The sequence below is a fragment of the Stegastes partitus genome, unplaced genomic scaffold (genome assembly GCF_000690725.1).
Source record: "Stegastes partitus isolate 25-593 unplaced genomic scaffold, Stegastes_partitus-1.0.2 Scaffold1383, whole genome shotgun sequence".
NCBI classification, from domain to species: Eukaryota; Metazoa; Chordata; class Actinopteri; family Pomacentridae; genus Stegastes; species Stegastes partitus.
In genome coordinates, this window is record NW_007579114.1 from 2,642 (window position 1) to 27,590 (window position 24,949).

Here is a 24,949-nt window from a genome sequence, read left to right on the forward strand (position 1 = left end):
GCAAGAGTCCCCGCATAGCTTGTGCTGCACGCTGTGCGATTTCAAACTTTTGTGCTCGCAATATGCGAAGGCGAACTTTGTATCGCCTGCACTGGCAGCAACACATTCTGCACAGTTTACTCAATGGATCTGGTTCTTCTCCTCGTAGTATCTCAGTCAGGAGAAATCCTGCTAAACCGCTCGGGTTGAAATACACATCTCTCTCTTTTTTTTTTCAGGAGCAGTTTCTGTTTGACCTGTCTCCTGTGTCTCCCCCCCACCTCCGCCTTGTCCACATTGTGTTGTGGCTTGTCGGCTGTGGGTACAGCACTTTTTGATAGGAGCAATGTACACAGTAGATTTCATCACTGCCCACGTTACCAAATGTTATCAGGAGCTGTCCAATACTAGCTGCTGGAGATAGTTTGCCCATAGTGTCCTGCTTGCCTATGGCTATATCCCTGACTGCTGTTCCTAAAGTGAATACAGGTGTGTTTTTCTGTTTACTTTGCAGTGTAGAAAACGTGGAGAGGAGGGGAAAAAAAAACCACCTTAAATAAAACTGACTGCTAAATGTGACCAATCAGTCACATTCCAGAGCCGAGCAGAAAGACATGCCGACTGAAAGGAGACAACGGTCATCTTGCATCTTGTTTCACACCTCTTTGTGGTTGTTTTGTCTGCTTGTAAGCATTTTGCATGTATTCAGGGTTGTTTTGTGCTTCATTGTAGTCATTTGTCATGCTTTTCATTTAGCATCTCTTCGTAGGAAGCGTTTGCTGTCATTTTGTGTCTCTTTTCTTTGCCTTTTTTTTGATAATTTTCTGTGCTTAAGTGGTTGTTTTGCCTCTCTTTGGGGTAGTTCTGTACAGAGGGGGCAACGGAGCATACCTGTTAGACCCACTAATCTATGATACCATTAAGGCGAACGTCTATCACCGTGTATTCGACAATCGCTTCCAAAGGGATCCAGTGGCAGCCCTCTGGCCCCGTCCCTACTTTAACGGTAAGGTAAGAGACTGGGAACCATCCAAACGGCGAAGGTCCGACAGAAGAGATTAAGGAGACCATTTGACCTGGGTGAAGCTTCCGGCTGACAGCATTCCCAGCTCGCGGCTCTAAGCCAGCGCCACAGAGCCGTCCTCTGCATATAACCATTTGGACCCCTGGCTCACTCCACGTCTCGCTCTGATTGGCTCCTTGGGAGTTTTCACCTGTTCAAAACCCATCAGAGCTCTAAAGTTGTACCAGGGTAGCAGTTTTATATGGTGATGATATGGGACAAGGACGGGGTCTGTCTGTGTGAGAAATGCCACCTGCTGTGCGCCTCAGCTGCCCACCCCTCCATGGACACCACACCCTTGTGTGCCCACTGGGAGAACCAGCACGCTGAGGGGCGAGAAACCCAAAACTTTACATCCGGCATGACGCCTCCAGCTGGGATTCACCACAGCTTTTCTCTCTCTCCAGTGCCATCCTGAAGCTGTGAGTGAACATGTCTACGTGTGCACATACACCCCTCCACCACCACCACCACCACCACCACCAGCACCAGCAGCCATTACATTCACATGCTGCTCATACAGGAGAAACAGGCTGAGCAACAGAGGGACACAGAGAAGGCAGCGCAGAGCAGCTGTTACAACTTCAAATTACTTCCCCAAAAAGAACTTGGGTATAAACTGCGTTACTCATAATCATGATTTATGATTCATTAAATATTCACATCCAGCAATTCATCAAACCCTGCTTAGCAAAACAGCGTCCTCAAACATCTGCTCCAAACTATGTCGTGCCTTCCTCTAGAGGATTAAGATGGTGGTGGTCACACTTTTCTTTGTACAAACAGAAAACGAGCTGTCTGATACATACCTGGCTGACAGGTGTGTCACTGAGCACAGGGCGTATTAGAAATGCAAATTTCCAGCCATGATAAATTCAGTGCTGACACTGAAAATGCAAGAATACAACTTTTTCTCTTATTCTTCTACGAACAGAAGCGAGTCGATGAGAATACATTATCAGGGACAAAATTCTCTTACAGACAGTTTGAAGAAAATTGGCTTCGCTAGCTCGCTACAAGGAGGCTTTATAGCTCTCATGTCTAATCAATGAGGGTTTATTTTGCCTCCACCATAAGCATCCTCTCCATTACTCTAATCATTTAATGATAAGAACTTGGGAGAGGTAATGCATAATGGCAAGATCACAAATAAAACACGGGAGAGAAAAATGTCCCCTTCATGTTCGATTTGGATGAAACTAATTGATCAGTAACTGCTGCTCTCGCTGCATCACTTGCCTCCAGGTGAAACCACTTCCAGACACTCTCAAGTCCAGTTTTATTCCTCTTTTATTTCCAGTATATTTTGATGCTTAGTCAGAGGCTAAGTCATCAAGTCAGAGGAGTCTGCCTCATTCCAGCCGCGCCTTCCACACCTCCTCACTACTGCTCCTCCTCAGAGTCATCTCGCTGATTATTTCAATCTTGGTTGTAATGAGTGTAATGCTGCAGCGACATATTAGTCATGCAACAGGTTGCAGTGGAATGTGAGTGACAGCGTACCGACTTGTGGATCTCTACAGATGCTGCTGTGATATACATGCAAGTGTCTGTTAAAAAAGGTGTTTCCGACTCTCAGGGAGCTTAAACAGCGATCCCACCGCTCTGATAGACACGCAATGAATTTACAATTCTCTCACATCTAATCTCGCTGCTCCCTTAAGCTATGTACTCTGTTGCACTCGCAAGTGTGTTATCACTTTAGGAAGAAAATATACTACTTCACTAGCATCAGTGGAGAAGCGCTGAAATTTAAATGCACCGGCCTGAACGTACTCAAAATAGAAGCCTTAGGCTAATTTATAACAAGTAAATAGTTATTTTTTCCATAAGTGATACTGAAGAACAATCTCGTTTTCCATTACTTTTACAACACGGGGTCTCAGTGAAAGATAATTTGGTATGAAACATTAAGCGTACTCTCTTTTTCCCCCTTCATGAGTCAATAGTGTGAGACAGAGCAAATGCAAGTTAAAAAAGACACCAGCAAAGCTCTTTAAGGTGGAAAATGAACATGGCTGGGAGACACCTCGGGCATCTGCTCCATAAAACAGATCCCACTGTGCGATCCCTTGTCATGGACAGGTGAGGGGAGGCGTGAGGAGTCAGGAGGAGGGTGCAGCGGATGTGGCTTTAGAGGAGAGCAGAGCAGTGCCTCCTGCTATCACGCCGGACAAAACCGGAGCCTGAATTGGAGAGCTTCCCCTTCACCCAGGATCAACTGGGGAGTATTAATGGATTCGGAGTGGATCAACTGATGGCTATCGTATTTCGCTGTTTTGACTCAGTGTGCACTGACAACCCAACACACACATCTGCATGGGCACCAGTGTGGTGCAATGCAGATGTTTACACCCATGTCTTGGTGTGTTTCCTTTTCAAAAAAAAGAAAAAGAAAAAAAAAAAACCCCACAGATCATTTAATATCCACGTGAAGGGAACAAAGCAGTTCAACCTGCATTTACTGTAACACAGCCCAGTGGAGTGTCATACAAGTTTGTCACTTTTTTACTGAGGCACACTTTCACTTCAGGTTAAGGTGTAGAGAAATAATTAGAAGGAAGTCTGGTTTTGTCACTATCAAAAGTTGAACAAGTAAGTAAACAAACGTGCGCTGGCTTCAACCCTGTTTATTCCACAACAACACCATCTTCACGTGCTCCATATTGATAACCGACTATTGATCAGGCTCGCAGCGAGAGCTCACATTAGCCTGCTTTGTCCACACCCCCACCGCCTGCTTGATAGTCAGGCAACACTGCATATCATTTATGTAGCACCAATATCAATTAACACCGAGTCACACTCTGCTCCCCTGTGTGCTGCATGAGCAAAGACTCAGCTTTTCTTAACAAGGAAACTTAATAAGCTTGTGAAAAATATTGCATTCTTGATTTTGTTGTGTATAATAAATCCACCATTAAAAAACACACACACACACACACGAGCAAAAAAAATACAAGAAAGGTATTTTTTGTATTAACAAGCAAACTTAATTCTCTCAACAAAGTCATTTTAATTCTCACAATCAAATTAAAAGTATATATATTATACAGTCATAATAATCTAAATAATGCTGCTTATAATCATTCTACAGAAACTTGTTGATTTTCTCTACTATTTCATGAGCTCTGCAGTTTTGATTATTTCAGAAACAAACCATTCACATTTCAAACCAACAATTATTCTGTACATCACGGCCATGTGACTGCAATGAAATTACATATAATAGAAATATGATTTTAGGTTTAAGCTCAGCAGCATAATTAATTTGGAGCAACAATTCTCTCTGCAATGCAAATCATATTAAGTTGCCTACATTGTTAAAACACTGTGAAAGTGATCAAAACAATTGGTTTTAGCAGAAAAAAAGCTTTTTTAATTTTAACAAAAATCTCCTTTAAATGTGGCCAATATTGTACCACTTATTATTCAGCATTTACCAACACTAGAGGCTTTAAAAGTTCCAACAAACAAAATCAAGAAGCAACTTTAATTCTCCATAAAATTACTGATTACTTATCAAAACATAAAATGTATGGAGCAGAAATAATATTTAAATGATAATAAAGGCATCAGAACCACATCAATCCACACCTTTGTCCTTTCCAGATTATTCTGAATTTAAAAGGCCCAGTCCTTCACATAAAGTACTTTTTGGAAAGCAAACTATTACAACAAACACAACATCATAATCAGCCAGAATAATTTTTTTTTGGCCAGTAAAAACAGACATAATTTAAGCGTTAATCCAAATGCACCTATTAGCAGAAATAAGAGACATAAACAGACAACAGTCAACACAGCAGCTGAAACTACAGCAGACTCACAAAACCAAGAAATGCCAGCAGGCCTGAAGATGAGACAGAAAACTCACACAGCTTCCTAATGACAAAAGAAAAACTGGTGATTGGTTCACTGCTCCAGCCCTGTTTAACTGTGGACTCACTGCAGCTACAGGAGAATTAAAACCAAATCCATCAGAATTCATGCAGCTGTTTACATTAACATTTAAACACAGGGTTTAGAAAAACACCATAAATAAAGGAGAGATAATTTGATTATTCAGCAGCTATGAATTGCATGTTTATTTATAACAATTACGAATTTTTAAAAAAAGAAGAAAAAAAACGCCACACATTTGCATCAGCTAAACCTCCATAAATTATGACAATTAAATCCCACACTTCAGGGTCAAAATTTGCATTTCTAATCTTTAAACAATTAACACACGTGAACGTTTCTGCCATTTAAAGCTCTGAGCAGCGACCGGCAAAACTTTTTTTGGAAGGTTTTCGAAATTAAATTTAAAAAATCTCTACGTGGGAAAGCAGAAGCGTTTTTTACAACAAATAAGACGAAGTTACACCTCAGCACGTCCACTTTCCACTGAGTCTGCGTTACAAAATGAACACCTGTACGTATCACGCGCTGCGCTCACACACAGCTCGCTGATATGGCGAAGATTTCGCTTTAAGGCCTGTTTTTTTTTCCACAGGACGCACACAGGTTCCTGCAGCTGCACACGGCGCCGATTGGACACATGCAGCCACATGTATGGACATTTGCTCCATCTGATTCCGCCTATAGCCGAGCAGTGTGCAGGGCCATCATGGCAGCCATTATGAGGCTCTCCAACATTGCCATGGCCTACGTGCACATTAACTGTGGGGAGTGGCGCAGGCTTTTACACCATGTTGCGCCTTGCAGCTTGACAAAACGCCTTCAGATCGAGCCGTAAAGCGGGCAAACGACACAGCAGCTCGATCACTAGACATTTTGAACACGTAGGATTTCCTCTACAGTGTTGCACAGTAAAGAAAAGAGGAAAAAAGAGCGGAAAAAAAAGAAGCGAGGGCTGTAATGCAGGAAAGTGTAGCCTGCACTGAAGGGGGAGGACTATGCTGGAAGCGCATAAAGTATGGGTCACGTGTTTCTCCACAAGGGGCTTGAATATTTACCTTTTTGTCACGCAATGTAGTCTTTTCCCTATAGCCAAATGTATTGTTGTGAAACTGGGTGGATCTGTGCGTCGTCGAGGGAGTGGAGGCTGCGTTCTGTGCCACAAAACGAGGGACTTTGCCATGCGTTACGCACGGCTAAATACTGCTTGTTTTTCAAGTATTTTACAAAAATACACTAACAACTGATAATCTAGTGGATTTCACGGGTTTGTAAACTGCGAGCTGATGCAAAGAAAACACAAAACAGCACAGTTGGTGTGGCGATGGTGGTGGGGTGGCCTATAGGGTGGCTCACAAAACTCGCCTCGCTCGCTCACACACACACACACACACACAACGTGGCTCCTTCCATACATCCGCATGCATGCATATAGTAAGCAGAAGGGGGGCCACAGCTGATTGGTATGCAACTCATAGTGCATTGCGGTGCTACAGTCAATAATCAAACCTAACTTTATCGCCTACATGTACAGAAAACAACAACAACAACAACAACAAAAGAAGCAGCCTTGCGTGGAAAGCAGCACCATGCGTATTTTAGCCTATGTGAAAGTTTGATTGCAGCTTGCGTGATAAATTCAATTAAGACCCAGCTACTGCATGTGTGCACTTAGTGTGTCCGTGTTTTACAGTGAGGGGGGTGTTGGAGGTTTGGGGAGGTGGGGGGGACAGGCCTCGCTGCAGATCACGCGATATGGCAGCAGCCACCGTGTGTTCTGCGGATGTTGGGAGGACTAAAAAACTGCCTCTTTTGTCGCTTTCTTTCTTTTGTTTAATCACCACACAATTGCAAAAAAAAAAAAGAAAGAAAGAAAAATCCCCACCGCCAAGAAGCAACACGACGGCGGCGGCGTGGCACCAAATCACACGCAGCAGCAGCAGCAGCAGCAGCCGAGGAAAAGTGTGGGGGAAAATTCGCTTGCTATATTTCACAGCGGAAGCCTACAGGTCACACACAGGCTGCCATGGGGCACAGTATAGGCGTAGGATACAATGAGTGTGTGTGTGCATGAGAGTGAGGGTGTGTGTGTGTGTGTGTGTGTGTTAGATTGTAGGCCTACCTTAGTTTTTTGGGAACAGAGTAGTCTACCTCTATCACCTTTCCGTGTAATTCAACTTTACCTGTAGGGACGAGAATTGATAGTGTAACGTTAGCTGCGTGTCATAAAAGTAACAAAGCAAGCTGGCAGGCCTACACAACCAACACTTTGAATCACTTCACCAAGTAGGTGCGTCCCCATTCAAACAGCCAGCCCCTCCAAAAAAACGAAAAAGTCCTGTGCAACGGGGCGCGCCGTGTGCGTAAAAAAGCTCCATATGTTTACATTAATGCAACTGTGACATTGTCGTGGGTGACAATTGAGGGCATCGGTGCCAAATTAGAAACAAACAAAAAAAAATGATAAGCTTATATAGTGTTTGGGGGGGAAATGGGCAGCCATGCTTTCCACTCCCACAACCCTCACAGTGCAATGAGGGATATTTTTTTTTCTCCTCCTGTCTCCCAGTAAAGAATGCAACATCAAAAGAAGAGGTGGTTTGAGAGGAGAATGACTTGTACTCTTTCTATTGTAGGTAGGTGTTTCTTAATTCTCCGTGTTTGTGCCTCCAAGCCGAAGGTTTGGTTGGATTCTTTTTTTTTTTTTTTTTTTTTTTTGAAGCGCTCCTCGGCGAGGCTTTGAGCACGGCTTTTCGTTACTATGAGTGGCCTGGCGCAGCACGGAATTAGCGTCTCACCTCGTCCCCCCTCAGCTACCTGTTTATTAGCTCTTTCCTCTGGACCCCCGTGACCCACCTCCAAGACACCTCGTAAAAACATAGCCAGACATCAGAGGAACATGGATCTGACAAGTTTTCCGCGCTCGCTCCGCTCTGCTCTCTTCAATAAAATCAAGATAAAAAATAAGTGAAAAATAATTATGCCTACCCGAACCATCAGACCATCCCATACATTCCAGCGGGTGATTGCAAAGTAGCGCCCCTCACTATCGGAATCTCCGAAATACAGGTTATTGTGCGCGTAAATTGCGTTACGACGGCTCGTGTTTTCTTTAAGCAAACGGCCACTAAAGCCCCGAGTGTGTCCTGTGATCGATAATTTATCCAATTTTTCTTGGAGCGTGCATGACTGAGCGTTCATCTAAACTCTCATGGCACACGGATGTGATCGCAAAGAAGAAGAAGAAGAAGAAAACACAACACACACACTGTCCCGAGCAACAACAACAACAAAAAATAAAGAAATCACACAAGGAAACGGGCAATATTTCACATTTCGGACACCCTGACCTGCGTGTGTTTTTGTTGTTTTCTTTTTTAAAACCTCATCTTGCTGTTTTTTTTTCCTCTTCTCTCTCTCTCTCTCTCTTTTTGACTCGCTGTGAAATATTTTCCCCCTCTTCTCTTGTCACCAGCAGCATCACTTATCAAAAAAAATCCACACTTACCAGAAAGAATCTCTATAGCCTTTATGGCCGAGTTGTGATCGGGGAAGTCCACAAAAGCATAGCCGGATTTCAGTATGATCTGGTCGGGCACTGGAAGCTTCTTCTCCCTAAAGAGCTGCTTCAAGTCCTCGACAGTGACCGAAGGACTTAAATTCCCGACATATAGTTTGTTCATGATCTGAAAAGGGGAAAGAAAAAAAGAAATCTCGAAGGGGGTATCAGATCTTAGAGTGGCGATATTCAGAAGAAGTAGAAAAAAAATAAAAAATAAAAAAATAAAATATATAAAAAAAATATTAAATCTGCTGGGATTTTTTTTTTTTTTTAAAAACGCAGCAATCACCCCCCAGGTTATTACTAAGCTATAGGCGACCCCCCAGCACCAACTCTGGCCCTGGTCAAACTCTTTTAACAGGGACTGGGGGGGAGAGGAAAAAAAAGTGTCGTTACGACGCTACTCTGGAGCCAACAAGCGCCGCCTCTAAATAAAATCTCCCTTAAAATCACAAGAAAAAAAAAGATGTTTGGAGGTGCATGTGGGATCACCGCTGCTCTTCCAGCGTAGAAAGTGCAGCAGGGTATGAAAGTGGCATGATGATCACTGGGTACATTCAGCAAAGGGATGGGCTTAAAGGAGGCAGAGGGGTTATTTCATCAAATCATAATAAGGGCCGTGCCTTGGGTCCCTCCAGGCTGAAGGGAGTGAAAAAAAAAAAAAAAAAAAAAAGAGCTACTGTGTGGAAAATCAAGTCGTTGTCACTGTACTTGTCGACTCAAACAGTGTCACTGATCCCCACAGTTTGCCTTTTATTTATTTACGAGCCACACAGAAATATGGATTTGATTGGAGCGACACCTGTTTGAGATATCAGCCTGTAATAATCATGTAATAACAATAATAATACTTTTCATCCTGCAAGATTCGGCTGCAATTAATCATCTGATTTTTTTCAAAAATGAAAGGGATTGTTTGCAGTATAGAAAGTGAAACCTAAAAAAAAAAAAAAAACTGCCACTGTTGTACATTGTGTCCTTGCAGAAATAATAGTGAAAGTAAATATCCTGCTTATTTCCAGGAGCTTCTGCGATCATCCTCACCACTTCAGCTCACACTTTGCTATTAAAGGTGATGACATTTTCACTTGTAACCTGTGCTAATAGGGCCAAGCCCCAAAATGAAAAAAAAAAAGAGCAAATATTTATTTTTAGCTGCTGATAAGAAGAGGTGTGGGGATTCCAGCCCCTCACTTGTGCTGGGAGGAGGCAACCCTGCATGCAGTGTCACTCAACCAGTCTGAGCTCATACCACTTGGCTACTCTCATGGTATAGCAGCATTAGCAGCATCCCCTCCTCTTTTCTTTTTTTTTCTGTGCTGCTGCCGGTGATGTAGGTGTGTTTAGGAGGGAAGCACAGTTAGGTAAGCAAGGCGGAATTCAGACAAAAGCTGAAATGTCAGTGAAAGGCTGCAGCGCTCATGCATGGATGTGGAGTCTTGTACCTACACTAGGAGGAGGAGGAGGAGGAGGAGGAGGAGAAGGAGGAGCCTTGGCCTACAGCGATTGAGTGTTTCTACATGTGACTGGCCTGTGTGCCTTGGAACATTACTGCCACCCTACTGTAGTGGAGAGAGTGCCAGCAGCAGGAGTGACCATTCCTCGCCTTGTTTACGTCAGTGTGTGAACAGAGGAATGTCCAAACTGTGGCCTATTTACAAAACAGCTCTTTAGTTACTTTCCTGATGACATAACACAGTAGTTGTAGGGCCTTTCTGCTGCCGGCCGGGAAATCATCATTCAAACAAGTGACCCATTCATTTTCACCAACCAGATCATCACCATACTCAAGTCTGTGACTCCTGATATTAAATATATGGTTTACAAATTAAACCAATTGCTGGGTTTAACGTGAACGTACTCGCTTTTTGTTGCTTCCCCCCCTCCCTCCTGTATATACGTTGTGTGCAATTATGTCAGCGTGCACCCAAAAAAAAAAAAAAAAAACCCAAGTTCCACTCTGAAAGGAAAATGACCTGCGACTGGAAAGGATATGACATTTGGAGGACATGTTGCTTACACACGAAAATGTAGATTTGTGGTGGAACAGAGAAATAAATAGGCTTATGTAGTTTCCAAGGTGTGGTCACGGGTGTAACTGGTGGTTACTGGTGTCGTTTCACTGGTTTCTACGCTCCATCTGAAGGCTTTAAGACAATCTTTGGAGCATCTTATTGGAGAGTTAGCTTCAAATGTTTTAACAGCACATGCATTGTCTTAAATTCTGTAGCACTTTTTGTGTATTATATTCAGTTCTTTTACTTTTTTTCCAAGATTGAGGGTGAAATTTACTAATGGAATTAAATGATGGAAATTACAATGCGATTATCAAAAGAAATAAATGGCCACAAATAAACCTACAGTTAAAAACAGAGTAAGAAAGATCTGTTAAAAGACAATATCAGGTAAAAGAACCATTCATAAAAAAACAAAAGGAAACCGCCTCACTGGTTTCTTCACGTCCCGTCATATCCCCTGTGGGAGAAAACAGCGTTCGTGGTGGAACATGGCAAATGTTCAATCTCCTGTTGTGTTGTGCAATAAGCCAAAGTGTAAAGTCACCACAGGCAGTTGAAGCCATAGGCTCCTCTTTGTGTTCAGTGTCTTAGTCAGGAATCACAAAACGTATGCTAAAAAAAATAATAGAGAATATTTTAAATCTAGTAATCAATGCTTTGTGTTGCTGATACCTTTGTACTTTTATTTAAGGGGTTAATGCACCTCGATAATGAAGCAGAAAAACAAAGCGGTGGTTTTGAGTGTGCTGCACGCGCCGTAAATGAAATCCATTCATCTCAACTGTAACTGAAATCTCACAACGGATATTACAAAGTCTGGACAAATAAAACAAAGATGATCTGCATGTCTCGATCCCACTCCAGATAAGTGAAGAAGGTGATTTATAAAAACTAATCTGGCTGAACCAACCCTCTGAGTGAGGATACAGACGGTTTTTGCTGCTCTTTTCAAGAACTTGTTTTTTTCCCTCCTTCCACATGATGAAAACTGAATGACTACAATTAACTTACTTGACCAAGTTATGCAGATTTCCATGTGCTGTACATGCCGTGGATGCTGGAACAGGTTTGGACTCCTCTGTGACCAGCAGGGGTAGATGTTGGACTTCTGGTCCAGTTGCTGCTCGGCTGTGAAATTAACTCGAGTTCACCCAGGCTGCCGAGCTGCATTTACTCTTGGCTTAGCTCTCCTCATAAGGTTATAGAGTGCCAACAAGTCACCTTTTAACACACGCATCACTTTCAAATTAACCCGTTATACTGCAAGATTATCTCATTTGTATTAAGGTGACCTTTCTCTGCCGCTAAGTGGGCCGTGCTATGATTTAGTGACCTGTGACCTTCAACAAGGCAGCTTGGAAAACAGTAAAACGGATGACAGAGCAGCTATTTGTTTCAACTAATTACAATCAGCTACTTGACACCAGCTTTGACGTATTTGGCATAAAGGACCCGAAGTCCTTTTTTTCTGTTTCTACAGTTTCTAAAAGGAGAGAGCAGACATATGAGCTCATGCTTTGCCATCGTCTTCATTCGTTTGTAAATTTGACAGTTTAAGAAGCTTTTAAAAATCAATGCAAAGGTGCACGTTTCAGGTTATATTGTTAAAGCTGAGAAGATGTAAACTGTGTAGACGTTACCCCATTGCAACGCGATAAAATCAAGACTGCAGCATCTTCTGCTCTGCGTTACAGCAGCCTCGCGACAGCATGTTGTGGGAAGCAGACGGGCTCTAAGGAAGGACACAAATCCAGGTGGAAAAAAAAAACGGATCTCCCTTTTAATCTCGTTACAGACAAATTTTCACTCAATTTGTCTACAACAAAAAAATTAATACATTAATAAAACATTTACATTTACATTTAAAATTAACAACATGAGAGGACTGCTTCACCACTGATGTCCATGTAGTCGTACTGGTCGTGTACATGAGCGAACTGAAGTGTGACGATCACCTTAAGAACGAAAGATCTACTCTGAGGTCAACCATGTCTCTCAGAAACACTTCCTGTTTGGGATGGAAAGGGTTTTTTTGATTGACAGAAAGGGTCAATATCGACCTGTGAAACAAAACAGAGCCATTAGACCAAACTCCAACACACCGAACCCCTTTGGATGCTTCAATAATACAGCTGATCATTTCTGGGAAAGACTTACGGGGAGAACAGGAGCGCGATCTGGACCGAGACCTGTAAGCTCCTCTGTAGTACGGTGATGGAGACCGCCTTCTGAAACAAAACAGTGTTAACGGTTGTTTTTTATCTATTTTAAATCAGCTCCAGAGGAGAATCAAGCAATGAACAGGAATACGAAATACTGTGCATTATTAGCCCACTAAACCTTAAGCAGTCTGAGCGTTTCTTTTTCACATATTTACTCACTCTGAGCTCATTTTTACTGCAACATAAAGACACACTTCTCTATTGAAACAGCACAGCAATGGCTAGAAGTAGAAATGTCTTTTGTCCAAGTTATAATGACACAAATTATAAGAAAAGTTGAATTTCAATAATTACTCACATTTCACATTTTTAAAAAGATTGGAATCAACATGTGCAACATTTGTACAAGTGTGGGCAGGTGCTAAGAAAAAAGCCTAAGTCGGAAAGTCTATGAATTTTGGTTGCATGACTGTTGGTCAGACCAGAGTCAGTCGTGGCTTCTTGGTTGAGCCACAGAGTGCAGAATTTTTTTTTATTTTTATTTTTATTTTTTTTAATAGAATCTGGTGCAAACTGTGTTTTGTACCAATTTGTATCATAGATTATATTTTTGTTCAATTCCACCGGTAGGTTTTGGGGTTCAGAGGGTCAGCGAATGAATTATTAATCAGTAGAATTACTTTAGCAGATGAAGACAGTCACCTGTACGATCTGTAGTAGTCCCTGTCGTCATAGCGATCGTAGCCACCTCTGTCGTATCCGCGATCATATCCACGGTCGTAGTCACGCGAATAGCGCCGAGGACCACTGGGACCACCTCCTCCGCTACACAGAACACAATAACATCCTGAAGTTTGGCTTCATTTCCTGTTACATTAGATGTGCAGTTAACGTGTTTGTGCACAAGCACAACTCAAACAGTATCGGCATTTATTATATTGTACCTGCACACCTACCCTAAAGTCGTCGTAGCAACTGAATGACTTTGGTCCATTTTCTAATCACTAACAGTAGATTGATTATATATACAAATAAAACCATTAGCTAATCATGGGAAACCGCTTTGTTCCAGGTATATCAAAAAGACCCTCCAACAGTTCTCTCTTATCATTTATTGCTCTCTTTGATAGACTAGCTCTAAGAATAGATCTAAAACAGCCCAACCTAACTGTTCCACACAAACAGGCATTATGCTTCAGATGACTTACTACGTAGGCCGTCCCATGTAGATGCCAGGGGTTGGGGTGTGAGGTCTTTTTGTGATGGAGAAGTCAACTCTAATTCTGCGCCCATCCAGCTCCATGCCATTGGCTCGTTCCTTTGCCTGACAGTGGAAAAAAAAAACAGACAAATTACATCTGCAGACCCAGAGAATATCTTAAGAACAGGTTTAACAGGGGATTTTATTAACTCATACTCTTATACCTCTTTAGCATCATCTGTGTTCTCAAAGTAAACAAAAGCAAAGCCCCTGGAGCGCCTCGACTGCTGGTCATACACGATAGAGACGTCCGCCAGGGGGCCGTATTTAGAGAAGACTTCCCTCAGATCTCTCTCTGTGGTGTACAAACTCAAGCCAAACACTCCCAGGCAGCAGTTGGGATCTGGATTAGCCTGCAGTTTTAAAGATATTAAGCTTTTGATTTGATCATTTTCTGATGCAATCACCCATCAAAACAATCTCGTTTCCGTTTATAGACTGCACGCGCAATTAAAAATTCTGTTTTTGAACTAAGATGGATGTATTCAGACATCCCACAAGAATGCATGCAGCGCTGGCAGGTTCTTCAGAAACTAAAACCACGGAGTACTCACACGGTTGCCGATGTGCCTGCGGCGATTGGACATGGGTGAGCGACTGTGGCTTCTGCGTCGACGCTCCCCGCTGTAGGACCTGCTGCGAGATCGGCGATGATAGGACCGCGAGCGGGAGCGAGATCGGCTGTAGTGCCTGCGTGAGCCGCGGTGGGAGTGGGACCTGTAGAGACAGAAACAATACTCCGACATTCATACCGGCTCGTGACTTTCACGCCACTGTACAACTCGTCACTCACCCAGATTTCGACCTGGATCGAGACCGAGATTTGGAGTGCGAGCGCTGGGAGCCATCTTTTGAATGGGCCGAACGAGCTGGGGATCGGCTCGCTGACTTCCCAGAACCCCGCGGACTCACGCTCCTGGATGCGGAGCGAGACTCCTGAACGAACCACACACACCGAAAAATGCGTTATCAGCACCATTGAGGTGACGAGCAGAGAAATTTGCCAAAAAATATTTCCATGTAGTTAAGAATTAAGACTATCCTGTGAAGAGTGCAGTAAAGAAACAAAATTCAGGATTGTGAATTAGGAATGCAGGTTAATGCTATTCTGTGGATAGTGTGATATCAGTATGATTACATTAATCAATATAAAAGTCATCATGGTGAAAAGATAGAAATGTCAATTGCAAAAGTAAAATTGATTTAAATTAATATGTGTTGTATTCAATAACAAAGGACATGCACGCATTTGACAAACAGACCAGAAGTTTACTTAGCGCAGTGACCTTATCCAGATTACTTCCTTAACTTCATTTCTGTAACTTCATTACTTCACATTATTCTTCTTTCTTCAATTGTCTTACTTCTCACTTCTTCTTACTTCCCCCATCTCACACACTGCCCACACTTCTTCCCTCCTCATGTTTTAGCATGCATTCAACAATTCAGCTGCACACATCTGAGCTTCATATTATTGAAAATAAAGTGGACATGAGACTTCTTCCGTATTTTCTTCGTCCAACCTTAACCTTTATGAAAAAGAAAAGGATGAAGAGTATATGACTACAATTGCACGCTCTTTCAACTTAAGTCAGTGTTATTACGTTCTTATGACATGAAAGGGTCATTTTCAGACCACATTATGCAAATTGTCAGTGTTCACTTTTATAAATATTTCACTTTCAGCGGTTCTGCGTTCATTGTTATGTCCTACTGGTCACTTTCGGTTAGAGTTGCGTAAAATATCAAAGAGGTGAGCAACAATGCATAAAGGGAGGTGTGATAGTCTGGAAAACAGCTGCAAAAATGGAAAGGTAAGCACGTGAAGACATGTTCATCTGTTTTTCCACCCTGGCTGTATTTTGACTTTACGATGACAGACACCCGAGGCTGTCTGTGTCAGAAAACTGTACATATTCACAAGATGGTGTGAGCAATGCTTACATGATTACCTTTCATTTTTATAGCAGCACTTCTTCTACAACAAACATATTGTCTTACTGATGCTGTCGACGGAATTTCAGTCAAGTGACCTTTAAGGCAATACAGCGTACATCAGAACACTGAATGTGAAAAATTTATATGCAGGAAGAAATTCAATCAACAACCCCTTCATGTTCCCCCCCAAACATATCTTAAAAGTTCGCTCAAACGACCTCAAGATGCAACTGCCATTCATTTGTATTGACCTCCTGAAAACAGACCTGAAACATGGAGGACTTATTCTAAGATTGTAGCGACGCCAAGCACAGAATAACATAATTGTTGTGGCCTTGCATTGCAAAATAAACAGGTGAAAACAGGGATAATTAACATGCAATTATAACCCATATTTTAAAAGGAGTGATTATCTTGTAAGAGGCTGGTGGTTAAAAAGTTTGAAAGATTAAGTCAGCTGTGCACTGCCCCATGAAAACATGATTCTGTTGCAGGGTTCTCCTCAGACACTGTTATAAACTAATCTCTTGCAATTGGATTACAGTCGCCCTTTTTGCAAATCATGCTTATACAGGCCTATGATTCTTGCATGCATGTACAAGGCGATGCAGGCCAGATTTCAAAGTCTACAGCATATGCAAAAAGGTTTTCCTAACCAAAGCAAGCTGTCCTCAAATGTAAAAGATGGTGCAGAAACAATCCACTGACTGGGGCATTAAGCAAAGTAAGATTAGTCTTAGTCTTCATATTGACATGCAAGGGCTGAAGTTATTAATACAAATGAATGAGGAAATCTTGAGGCCGTTCGTTTTGTACTAAAAATATTTAATTCAAGTCTGTCGTTTGATTGACACATGTAGCCTCGCCCCAAAAACACTAGAGAAACCCACAGACACATTCAGGTTAATATTAGCAAACGTAGCTTCACATAATTCAGTCGAGATATTATTACACGCGGTGTCCAAATCCAGTTTAAGTATTCATTTTACATGAATACAGCTTTACATACTAATTTCTTATTGATTTGTGTCGACATAAACAAAATGCTTCTTTTGGTGTTTGCACAGATTTATACTCAAGATGAACAAGTCTGACTGCTTTCATCAGGCATTTTGCCAACGTAGCTAAAAAATAAAAAAAATAATTTAATAAAAATTAAAATAAAACAATGTTGACGAGATGGTTTTTATTGTTGGTTGGTTAAAGTTCTCGTCTGGACCCTTTGCACCTACGCCCCCTTCATACAGACAGGGCCTGGGGCCTAGCTACCACCGACCAGCTAGCGTTAGCCAGCTAGCTAATTATTATTGTTACTATTAATAACTACTCAAATTGCACGTTTACCTATTAATAAATAAATGACAACGCTCGACTGGAGAGCTGACGTAGCAACCTAAGCTAGGCTAAACAACATTAGCAAACACAATACAGACGTTACAATTTCAATTAACGACACATACGAGCACTACAGTCATGAAAACGTCACGACAAGAGCCCAGACTAATGCAATACATACCCGTCCCTTGTCGTTATCGCTCATATTTAGCGACACGCAATATATTAAAAAATAACAGATATTATGCTCGGGTGCTAACCCGGCTAAGCTAACTACGAGCTACAGTGTGTATGAGTGTGTGTGTGTGTGTGTGTGTGTAAAGGTTAGCTCCTCCCTCCGCTGCTCGCCGTGTGGATCAGACGATACATGCATCCTGCGGGCACATGGCCACACTTCACCTACTGTACACACCTTTATTGAGTGCTTTCAATAATAACTTAACGCTGATTCACGAAATGATTCCCTGCAGGCAGTTTGGCTTGAATTTTCCATTCCAGTGGCAGCACAAGAAATTTAACCGGAAATAGGACACATATTTGTTTTTTGTTTTTTTAGAAAAGTTTAGACAAATTGCAAAGAAAGCGTTTTTCAAAATAAATAAATAAAAATAAAAAATACACTAGTATTTCCAATGTGTGCATGTCAAAAAAAAAAAACAACAACATATCGGACAGTAGTATTTTTTAAATTGCAATATTCTTGACATAAATCCAATTGACCAGGGCTTTTATTTTGTAGGAATCATAATTACATCTTTTATTTCTACACCTGTTAACCATATTCAGGACTTTTGGGGTCTTTTGGACCCCAGGCCATTTGGTTTAAGTGACAGGTATTATTTTTTTATTTTTTAAGATTCAAAAAAGAGGGAAATTTGTCGTGCATTTGGAACCAAAGACACTTAAACGTCTCCGAAAATTTATTTAACATAGCATAAAAGTCTATAATGAATACCAACAAATATTTTACACATATTCTTTCTTGAGGTCCAATGGACCCTGAAAGACCTTCTACATATGGCAACATGGAAGTCCTGAGTAGGGTTAAGTGTAAAATATCATCACTGTTAAGGGATTTGTCATTTTCAGAAAAACCTGAACAGAACAGAAGTGAAATTCAGTACTACTGTTTGGTTTACCTAAATATCAGAAAACCTACAGATAATGAGGCTAAATTTCATCTTTGTAAAACATAGATATGACAAAAAAAAAGATGTGGCGTTACTGTTGCATTTTCTTTATTTGAAGTGAGCAGAAGCTGAGAGGCAGGCAGAGAATGGCACAAACTTATGGAGAGATTGGATGCAGTGATCTAAATGGCGTCAGCAGGCACTTAAAGAACAGGTCAGTCTTGTGTCTTGGTCTTCCAGTGATATTAGAGAAATGCAGCCAGGCAGGGTGTTTATTTCACCTCATGACAAATTTATGGCAGATTAGTGGATTGTCCTGAAAGGTGAATAAACATATTCTAAAAGCACAAACTAGGCTTGGTGATATTGCTGTAGCTTAGCTTAAGGTAATGTCATTCGTATTATCTATTAAAGACCAGAGCTTAAACTATTTCCCACATCTGGCAGGACTTGACAGCAGACCCAGTTACTCGTTGGTACCTATAGAGGGAAACAGAAAACATCCAGTGAGAAACTTTGGATGGTTTTTTTACAGTTGTTGTCGGTTTATGTGTAAGTTAACCTACCACAGTTATACAGGACGTTTATTTTATGAAGATCAAGAGCACTGGGTCCATCTCTCTGGCCAATGGGAATGTAAGGATCGGGTTTGGGGATTATAGTTGGTCCACCATCTTCAGAGAAGGCGTATCTGAATCAAAGATGCATAAAGTATATGGTACAGTGATGTCCCAGCATAAACATGAAAAATGTATGATGATGTTGCCTAAAAGAGCTGCTCACCGTCCATAATGCATGACCGAGCTGTAGTCATACGGGCTGTTCAGATTGTTTGTCAGCTGTTTCCTGAAGTTATGCATGTGGTCTGTCAAAACAGAACAAAAAAAAAAAATTGAGAAAAAAAATCTAGTCAGACTTTCTGATTGTAATCTACAAAATGTTAGGAGGTGATGATTCATCCCAACCTGCCATGATGTTCTTCCACACAATCGTGACATAGTGGTCTCGGTCTGAGCGGGACTGCTCGTGCACAAAGCCCAGGGCGTGCATGAGCTCGTGGGCGGCCACTCCTGACCACATGCACCCAGGAGTCTGCAGCGACAGGGTCTGGCTTCCTCCAGTCTGGCCCAGGAAGGACCAGCAGCTTTGGGGCGCAGAGCAAAACTTGTATACGTCACGATGCAGAAGCACAACATGAAAGGCCAATAAACAAGAGTCATGCTCACCCGTATCTAGGCTGGATATCAAGGAAGCTGGCTTCATGAGTGCGCGGAACGAATTTAACGCACGTTCCAGAGGAAATGTCCTCCATTCCAGTTTCTATGGTGATCCTGTCCATGTCATCTACCGTTAAAAAAGAAAAAAAAGAAGAAGAAGAAGCAAAGTTTGAATAAAAACCAAAAAAATATCCATAAGCATCACCTCCTAAGATCTGAAGCTTCATACCGTATAATGGAGACATGATATATGGCACATAAACAAATCCATCCACCGCTTTAGGCCACAGACAGGCATTGCCGGGGCAGTTTATGGCGCTCCGTACGAATGAAGTGGCGATGTCTCCCTCTCTGAATGACAGTCCTCTGGGTGCTCGCATCTCTGATGAGGAAATAAGCATTCAACGTGAGCATTTAAACACTCCAATCAGAACATTTTTAAATAAATCACAGCTTTCTTACTGCTATTGACTGCCAGGATTTGGTCCATTGCAGTAAGTTCCTCATGGTCTCGGATTTCATCTGAACACAAAAACAAAGTTAAAGTCCTGTTCTCCTGTTGTGCACAAACAGAATTATCATAAGAATGCAGGATGAAGTGCATGTAAAGGTGACTTCTTCCAAGAGCCTACCTGAGTATTTCCTTTTCAACCTCATCTTCCCCTCATATACACCAGTGGAGTTCTGTCACACAGAAGTCCATGTTAATGTATTTAAGCTGACAAAACTAAATTATTTTCTTGAGAATATCCTCTCCTTGTACTGACCTTAACAGGCAGCGTGCTCGCCTGGGCTAGCAAGCCAAACAGGACACCCAGAAGCATCACGGCAGAATGCATGGTTGTGTTTCTGGCTGGTTGACCAGTGTCAGTCCACAGCCTTCCAGTGCAAGAGCTCAGTGAACTCCACACCTCCGCTCAATCTATATACCCACTTCTCCTCCGCTGCTCTGTACTGATTGGGCCCCGATTCTATGATGAAGCATGATTAAGAGCTCTCATCATGCGGTGTGTGTAATTTACTCAAGTCCACTACTGATCCGTAACAGGTGGTCCTGATGCTGACCTTCACTCGCGCCCTGTACTTATCGCATGCCAGATTCAGCACTTTCAGCAATGAGACGCTTAAACGTGTTTTGCTGCTGGATGTGCAGCAACTCAGCTGTTGCCACCGTGAGAATAAGTGTCCACCCAGGCCGGCAGACCGGCAATTTGACACCGACTGAGCTGGCAACTGGTGATTTTGTGATATACTATCAGATGATAACTGCCTCGACAACAATCATTTGGTCACAAAGGTAAATATAGAAAAAAACAAAACCTTATCGTTTTCCAAATATCATTTCTATTTTTATCAAGGGGCCAATTTTAAAAGAGTAATGACTGTGGCCAGAATCCCATGTGTGAGCAGTTTATGAAATCTTCTCTCCATGGTTACAGCTGGTAAATTAGCACCACCACGGTTCTGTGTCTGAGTTAGAATAGAATAGAATAGAAAAATACTTTATTTATCCCAGTCTGGGAAATTACTGTGGTACAGCAGCAGCAGCAAGAAAAAACACCAATCACAACAGAAAAAGAGCTAAAGTTAAATACTATTTAAAAATTTAAAAATAAAAATAAGTGAATAAAATAAAATAAATAAAACAACTGTACAAAATGTACGGGTGCAGAGTTTTAAATGTGGACACATTCACGTCTATTCTGAGTGGTTCTACATCAACACAGGTTTTATTTACTCTTCACAATAATAAAACAGACTGACAGCTGTTTTTTCTTTATCCCCCTAGTTTAATGTGCTCTAATTCTTCTGATAACTTATTTTCATGAGAACAGAATAATTTTTATTGTCGTTATGCATATGTTACATAAACATAACGAAATTGCATTTGGAAGTCTCAGCTTCCAGCAAAAAGAAGAAAATGAAGTAATTCATGCAGTCATATGCATGTTAGTAGGATTCTATCTTATCTCTTATTGATTTATAATATTACTGTTGGCTATATGGGGCAAATAGAGACATTTAGACGTCTACTTCAAACTACAGACTGCTGTTCAAAGCAGGAAATAAATGTTTACACAACTGCATGGACACAATGAAAGCTTGAAATAATCTTTATTGAAACTGTTTCATGTCATTCAACAGCAGTTTATCATGTCGACTTTCACTCCCGCGTGTCCTCTCCTCTCAGTAATCATCCGTGTCACCTGCAGAGAAAGACAGAAAGGAATCAGACCTCTGGCGGTGAAATAAATGAAATCTGAAATAATTAGTGGAGGTGAGCTCAGGTTGTTCACCGCTGACCGCATTGATAGAGTTTGTTGATTTTCAGCTTGTCGATGTGGCTGAGAGATGATGCCTGGCCCAGCTTTATGTCCTTGCTGTTCTTAGGAATGATGGTTGGCTGTCCGTCCTGAGAGTAGGCAAACCTGAACAGATGCATGTAATAGGTTACACCATAAACACTTTAATCAAATTATTATATTCTGCTTGATCAACATATAAAGTATTACTCACTTCCCAAAGTGCATGATTGAGCCATAGTCATATGGCAGGTCCAGACTTTCAGTCCTGAATTTCTCAAAGTTCCTCAGTCGATCTGTTAGAAACAAAAAGGTAAAAATTGTTTCATTTTTGTGTTTGTTTTGTTGTTGCACTGTCATTTTTTTTGCACCACTGTACATATATTTTTTTCTGCTAGATGTGTATATTCTTGTATATATTGATCTTATCTAATGTTATTTTTATTGTTACTATTTATTTAATTTTTTTCCTTTCTATAGTTATTTTACTTGATTGTTGTTCTTTTCCTGGGGCGACACCAACAGCGGGAACCAACTTCCATGTATGTTGTGTACATACTTGGCCATCAAAGCTGATTCTGATTCTGATATGTGTAAATTTTTGTGTTTTGAAAACTGGTGCAGGAATACAGTGAAAGCCATTCTGTAATTTACAGACATCATTCCACCAAGCAAACACCCTCCCACCCCTTTGCAGTTACCTCTCCAAATGTTTGGCCACATGATGGTGACATAGTTGTCCCGGTCAAAGCGGGACTGTTCGTGCACGAAGCCCAGAGCGTGCATGAATTCATGGGCAATCACTCCAACCTGGAGGCAGTCGGGGCTCTGGAGAGACACGGTCTGTTTTCCACCACGCGCACCAAGGTAGGACCAGCACCTGGTTTAACACGCACGCACAAAAAGCACACATACCATAACTTCAAGATGTGAGCTCAGTCCAGTATAATATTACAGGATAGACTAAATGATGATCACTAAAGTTTTCTTTGTGTCAGTTACACTTATCTCTCTATGAAATCCTGCATTTTACATCTCTTGTACACAAGACAACATTTTACTATAGAAGCAAACAGACAGGCTCCAGCTCTCACCCAGACTTTGGCTGAATGTCGACGTAGTCTCTCTGGTGAGTCCGAGGGACGAACCGCACACAGGTGCCTTTCTCTATGTTCTCCATTCCTTTCTTTATCACCTTTGTCTCCAAATCAGCTGTTCATTTGTTTAGACAGGGTGGACGCAAGACAGACAATTTGTAAATCATTCAACAGAAACTTGGCAAAACATCAAAAAGAATCACATCAGTTTACACATCAAATACAGAAACAACATACTGTAGTCCTCTGAGAGTTTATATGCGATATAGACGTGTCCATCCACAGACTTGGACCAGAGGCAGCTCCGTGCGAAGCAGACTTTGCTGCGTCGACCAGAGGTAACAGCAATGTCTCCCTCTCTGAGGGTGGTGGTGCCATCTATGACTCGGGAAGCTGACACACAAGTCAGGAAAAATTAAATCATTGAAGATAGGGCAAGCAGAGCTCTTTTTTATTTTATTTTTTACAGTATGTTGTGTAAACTGCCCTGTCTGCAACATACCTTGAAACTCATTAGCTTTAATGATTTTATCCATTGCAGTTCCATCTTCAGCCTCTTCACGTGCTTAAAAAGAAGAGTTGGTTGTCATGTGTGCTGTCACTCAAGTCACTTTTACTCTAACATTCAGATTCATTTAAAATTATGTTTACCTTTATAGCCAATGGGACCCCATTTTGGGCTGAACAGAAATTTCTGCAATAAACCCACAGCAATTTCTCATCAGTTCTGTTCACGGATTTGTCAAAATCTTGCTCCAATCCCAGCATCATGCATATTTACCTGAGCGTGCACAGCTGAGACACAGGTGGAGACCATGCACAGGAGGATAATCCGCTCCATCTTTGCCAGGCAGATCTGTCTTCAGCGTTGCCATTTGACCCGCACTAACACCAAGCTTTATAGGTGTTCCCAGTCGCTGTCCCGACATAATACCCGTGATTATCTCAGGTAAATTACTGGGTTACTGTTATTTGTTTGCGAGTGAGTTTAATCCCCAAATTAGTTTGATTCTTTCACAAACAACTTCTCCAAAGGTAGCATAATGTGAGGTCTCCCCGTGTTTAATAACAGCTCCACTTCAATAACTAGCTTTAAATGAAACGGTTTTAATGTTTGGCGCACGTTTCGTACAATTTTGGGCTTTGGATGTCGTGTACATTTACCTGGAGTGCTGTTTTCTTTGCACTGAACCTGAGCTTACTCACGGTTCACATGCTAGGCTGCGCTGCTAATTTCAGATGATGCGTCACTCTCGCAAAGCTCGCGTGTAAATAACATATTTTCATGCGCGGCGCGTTATGAGAAGAGAAAATTGTATCGCCCGAACAGGGACTTGAACCCTGGACCCTCAGATTAAAAGTCTGATGCTCTACCGACTGAGCTATCCGGGCTCTGACATTCCACCCGGAAGTACCCTTTAAAAACCCGCGAAATTCAAATCCTAAACCCTCAGATGGATAAAAGATTTGAAATAAAAACCATGACCCCATTTTCTGAGAACACATTTATAACAAAAGACCAAACTTACACGGTAGGTCGACCTTAAGGTGATACTTTTAGTTAACTTTTATTTTTTTATATTGAGCTAAAAGCTGGTTTAACGTTCGTAGCTACAAAGTGCGTTAAAGTTACACGACGAAAACATTCATATAAAAAAAATAATAAAAATTGTATTTTAGCTAGCTAACATTTTGAGCGACTTTTAACGCCTTTTTTCGCAGGCTTGCTAAATGAAAGTTAATGTTGTAATTATGCTCTTTGACTTGCAGGAGCGGATTGAGGAGCTGCAGCATGCTATCCATGAAAACACCCAGAAGCTGGAGAAACTCCGGCAACAAAGACGTGCTGCTGAAGAAGAGATCACTCACATGTAACGTCAAAGTGCTCCTTCACGTACTTAGGTTAAAAACGGAGTTTTACCTCAATTTGTGTCCGTAAATTAGCTGTCATCGTTGCGTCCGACTGCCGCGCAACAGGCCT

The 24,949-nt window shown here is 41.6% G+C and overlaps 4 protein-coding genes and 1 non-coding gene across 10 annotated transcripts; all 5 read right to left on the minus strand.

Moving 5' to 3' along the window:
- Nucleotides 1-6,780: 6,780 nt before the first annotated feature.
- Nucleotides 6,781-9,047, minus strand: igf2bp2a (insulin-like growth factor 2 mRNA binding protein 2a). Its single transcript, XM_008299136.1, has 2 exons — nt 8,454-9,047; nt 6,781-7,128 (listed from the first exon to the last, which is right to left on the minus strand). The coding sequence occupies exons 1-2, from the start codon at nt 8,626-8,628 to the stop codon at nt 7,064-7,066; spliced, it is 240 nt and encodes a 79-aa protein (XP_008297358.1). The 5' UTR covers nt 8,629-9,047; the 3' UTR covers nt 6,781-7,063.
- A 3,227-nt stretch (nt 9,048-12,274) lies between these two features.
- On the minus strand, nt 12,275-17,543 carry tra2b (transformer 2 beta homolog). 6 transcript variants are annotated; one of them, XM_008299138.1, is made up of 8 exons: nt 17,403-17,543; nt 14,742-14,884; nt 14,503-14,665; nt 14,113-14,301; nt 13,896-14,011; nt 13,390-13,512; nt 12,683-12,750; nt 12,275-12,585 (listed from the first exon to the last, which is right to left on the minus strand). In XM_008299138.1, exons 1-8 carry the CDS (start codon nt 17,424-17,426, stop codon nt 12,575-12,577), a joined length of 837 nt encoding a protein of 278 aa, XP_008297360.1. In that variant the 5' UTR covers nt 17,427-17,543; the 3' UTR covers nt 12,275-12,574. The 6 variants fall into 6 exon arrangements, with proteins under 6 accessions (XP_008297360.1, XP_008297359.1, XP_008297363.1 ...); XM_008299137.1 differs by having other exon boundaries at nt 12,683-12,753; XM_008299141.1 differs by adding an exon at nt 15,211-15,477 and having other exon boundaries at nt 12,683-12,753; nt 14,503-14,884.
- Nucleotides 17,544-18,817: 1,274 nt separating this feature from the next.
- hce2l1 (high choriolytic enzyme 2-like 1) lies at nt 18,818-20,407 on the minus strand. The gene is made up of 9 exons (XM_008299156.1): nt 20,336-20,407; nt 20,201-20,252; nt 20,031-20,090; nt 19,798-19,950; nt 19,578-19,695; nt 19,317-19,495; nt 19,135-19,216; nt 18,918-19,042; nt 18,818-18,831 (listed from the first exon to the last, which is right to left on the minus strand). The coding sequence occupies exons 1-9, from the start codon at nt 20,405-20,407 to the stop codon at nt 18,818-18,820; spliced, it is 855 nt and encodes a 284-aa protein (XP_008297378.1).
- A 1,339-nt stretch (nt 20,408-21,746) lies between these two features.
- hce2l2 (high choriolytic enzyme 2-like 2) lies at nt 21,747-23,809 on the minus strand. The gene is made up of 9 exons (XM_008299143.1): nt 23,750-23,809; nt 23,620-23,662; nt 23,471-23,533; nt 23,206-23,361; nt 22,966-23,083; nt 22,573-22,751; nt 22,086-22,167; nt 21,873-21,997; nt 21,747-21,775 (listed from the first exon to the last, which is right to left on the minus strand). The coding sequence occupies exons 1-9, from the start codon at nt 23,807-23,809 to the stop codon at nt 21,756-21,758; spliced, it is 846 nt and encodes a 281-aa protein (XP_008297365.1). The 3' UTR covers nt 21,747-21,755.
- A 478-nt stretch (nt 23,810-24,287) lies between these two features.
- On the minus strand, nt 24,288-24,360 carry trnak-uuu (transfer RNA lysine (anticodon UUU)). The gene has a single exon. It is a non-coding gene; the product is annotated as a tRNA-Lys (tRNA).
- Between the last annotated feature and the right edge of the window lie 589 nt (nt 24,361-24,949).

Coding starts and splice junctions, on each gene's coding strand:
- igf2bp2a (XM_008299136.1), bottom strand. CDS start 8,628: ATGAACAAACTATATGTCGGGAATTTAAGTCCTTCGGTCACTGTCGAG. Junction 7,129..8,453: donor GGCTATAGAGATTCTTTCTG/GTAAGTGTGGAT, acceptor TCGTCCCTACAG/GTAAAGTTGAATTACACGGA.
- hce2l1 (XM_008299156.1), bottom strand. CDS start 20,407: ATGCATTCTGCCGTGATGCTTCTGGGTGTCCTGTTTGGCTTGCTAGCC. Junction 20,253..20,335: donor CGAGCACGCTGCCTGTTAAG/GTCAGTACAAGG, acceptor TCTGTGTGACAG/AACTCCACTGGTGTATATGA. Junction 19,496..19,577: donor GATATCCAGCCTAGATACGG/GTGAGCATGACT, acceptor TGCGCCCCAAAG/CTGCTGGTCCTTCCTGGGCC.
- tra2b (XM_008299137.1), bottom strand. CDS start 17,426: ATGAGCGATAACGACAAGGGACGG. Junction 14,666..14,741: donor CGATCCAGGTCGAAATCTGG/GTGAGTGACGAG, acceptor CTGTCTCTACAG/GTCCCACTCCCACCGCGGCT. Junction 13,513..13,895: donor TACATGGGACGGCCTACGTA/GTAAGTCATCTG, acceptor TGTTCTGTGTAG/CGGAGGAGGTGGTCCCAGTG.
- hce2l2 (XM_008299143.1), bottom strand. CDS start 23,809: ATGGAGCGGATTATCCTCCTGTGCATGGTCTCCACCTGTGTCTCAGCT. Junction 23,084..23,205: donor TAAACTCTCAGAGGACTACA/GTATGTTGTTTC, acceptor ACAAATGAACAG/CTGATTTGGAGACAAAGGTG. Junction 21,776..21,872: donor CAACAAACTCTATCAATGCG/GTCAGCGGTGAA, acceptor CTTTCTCTGCAG/GTGACACGGATGATTACTGA.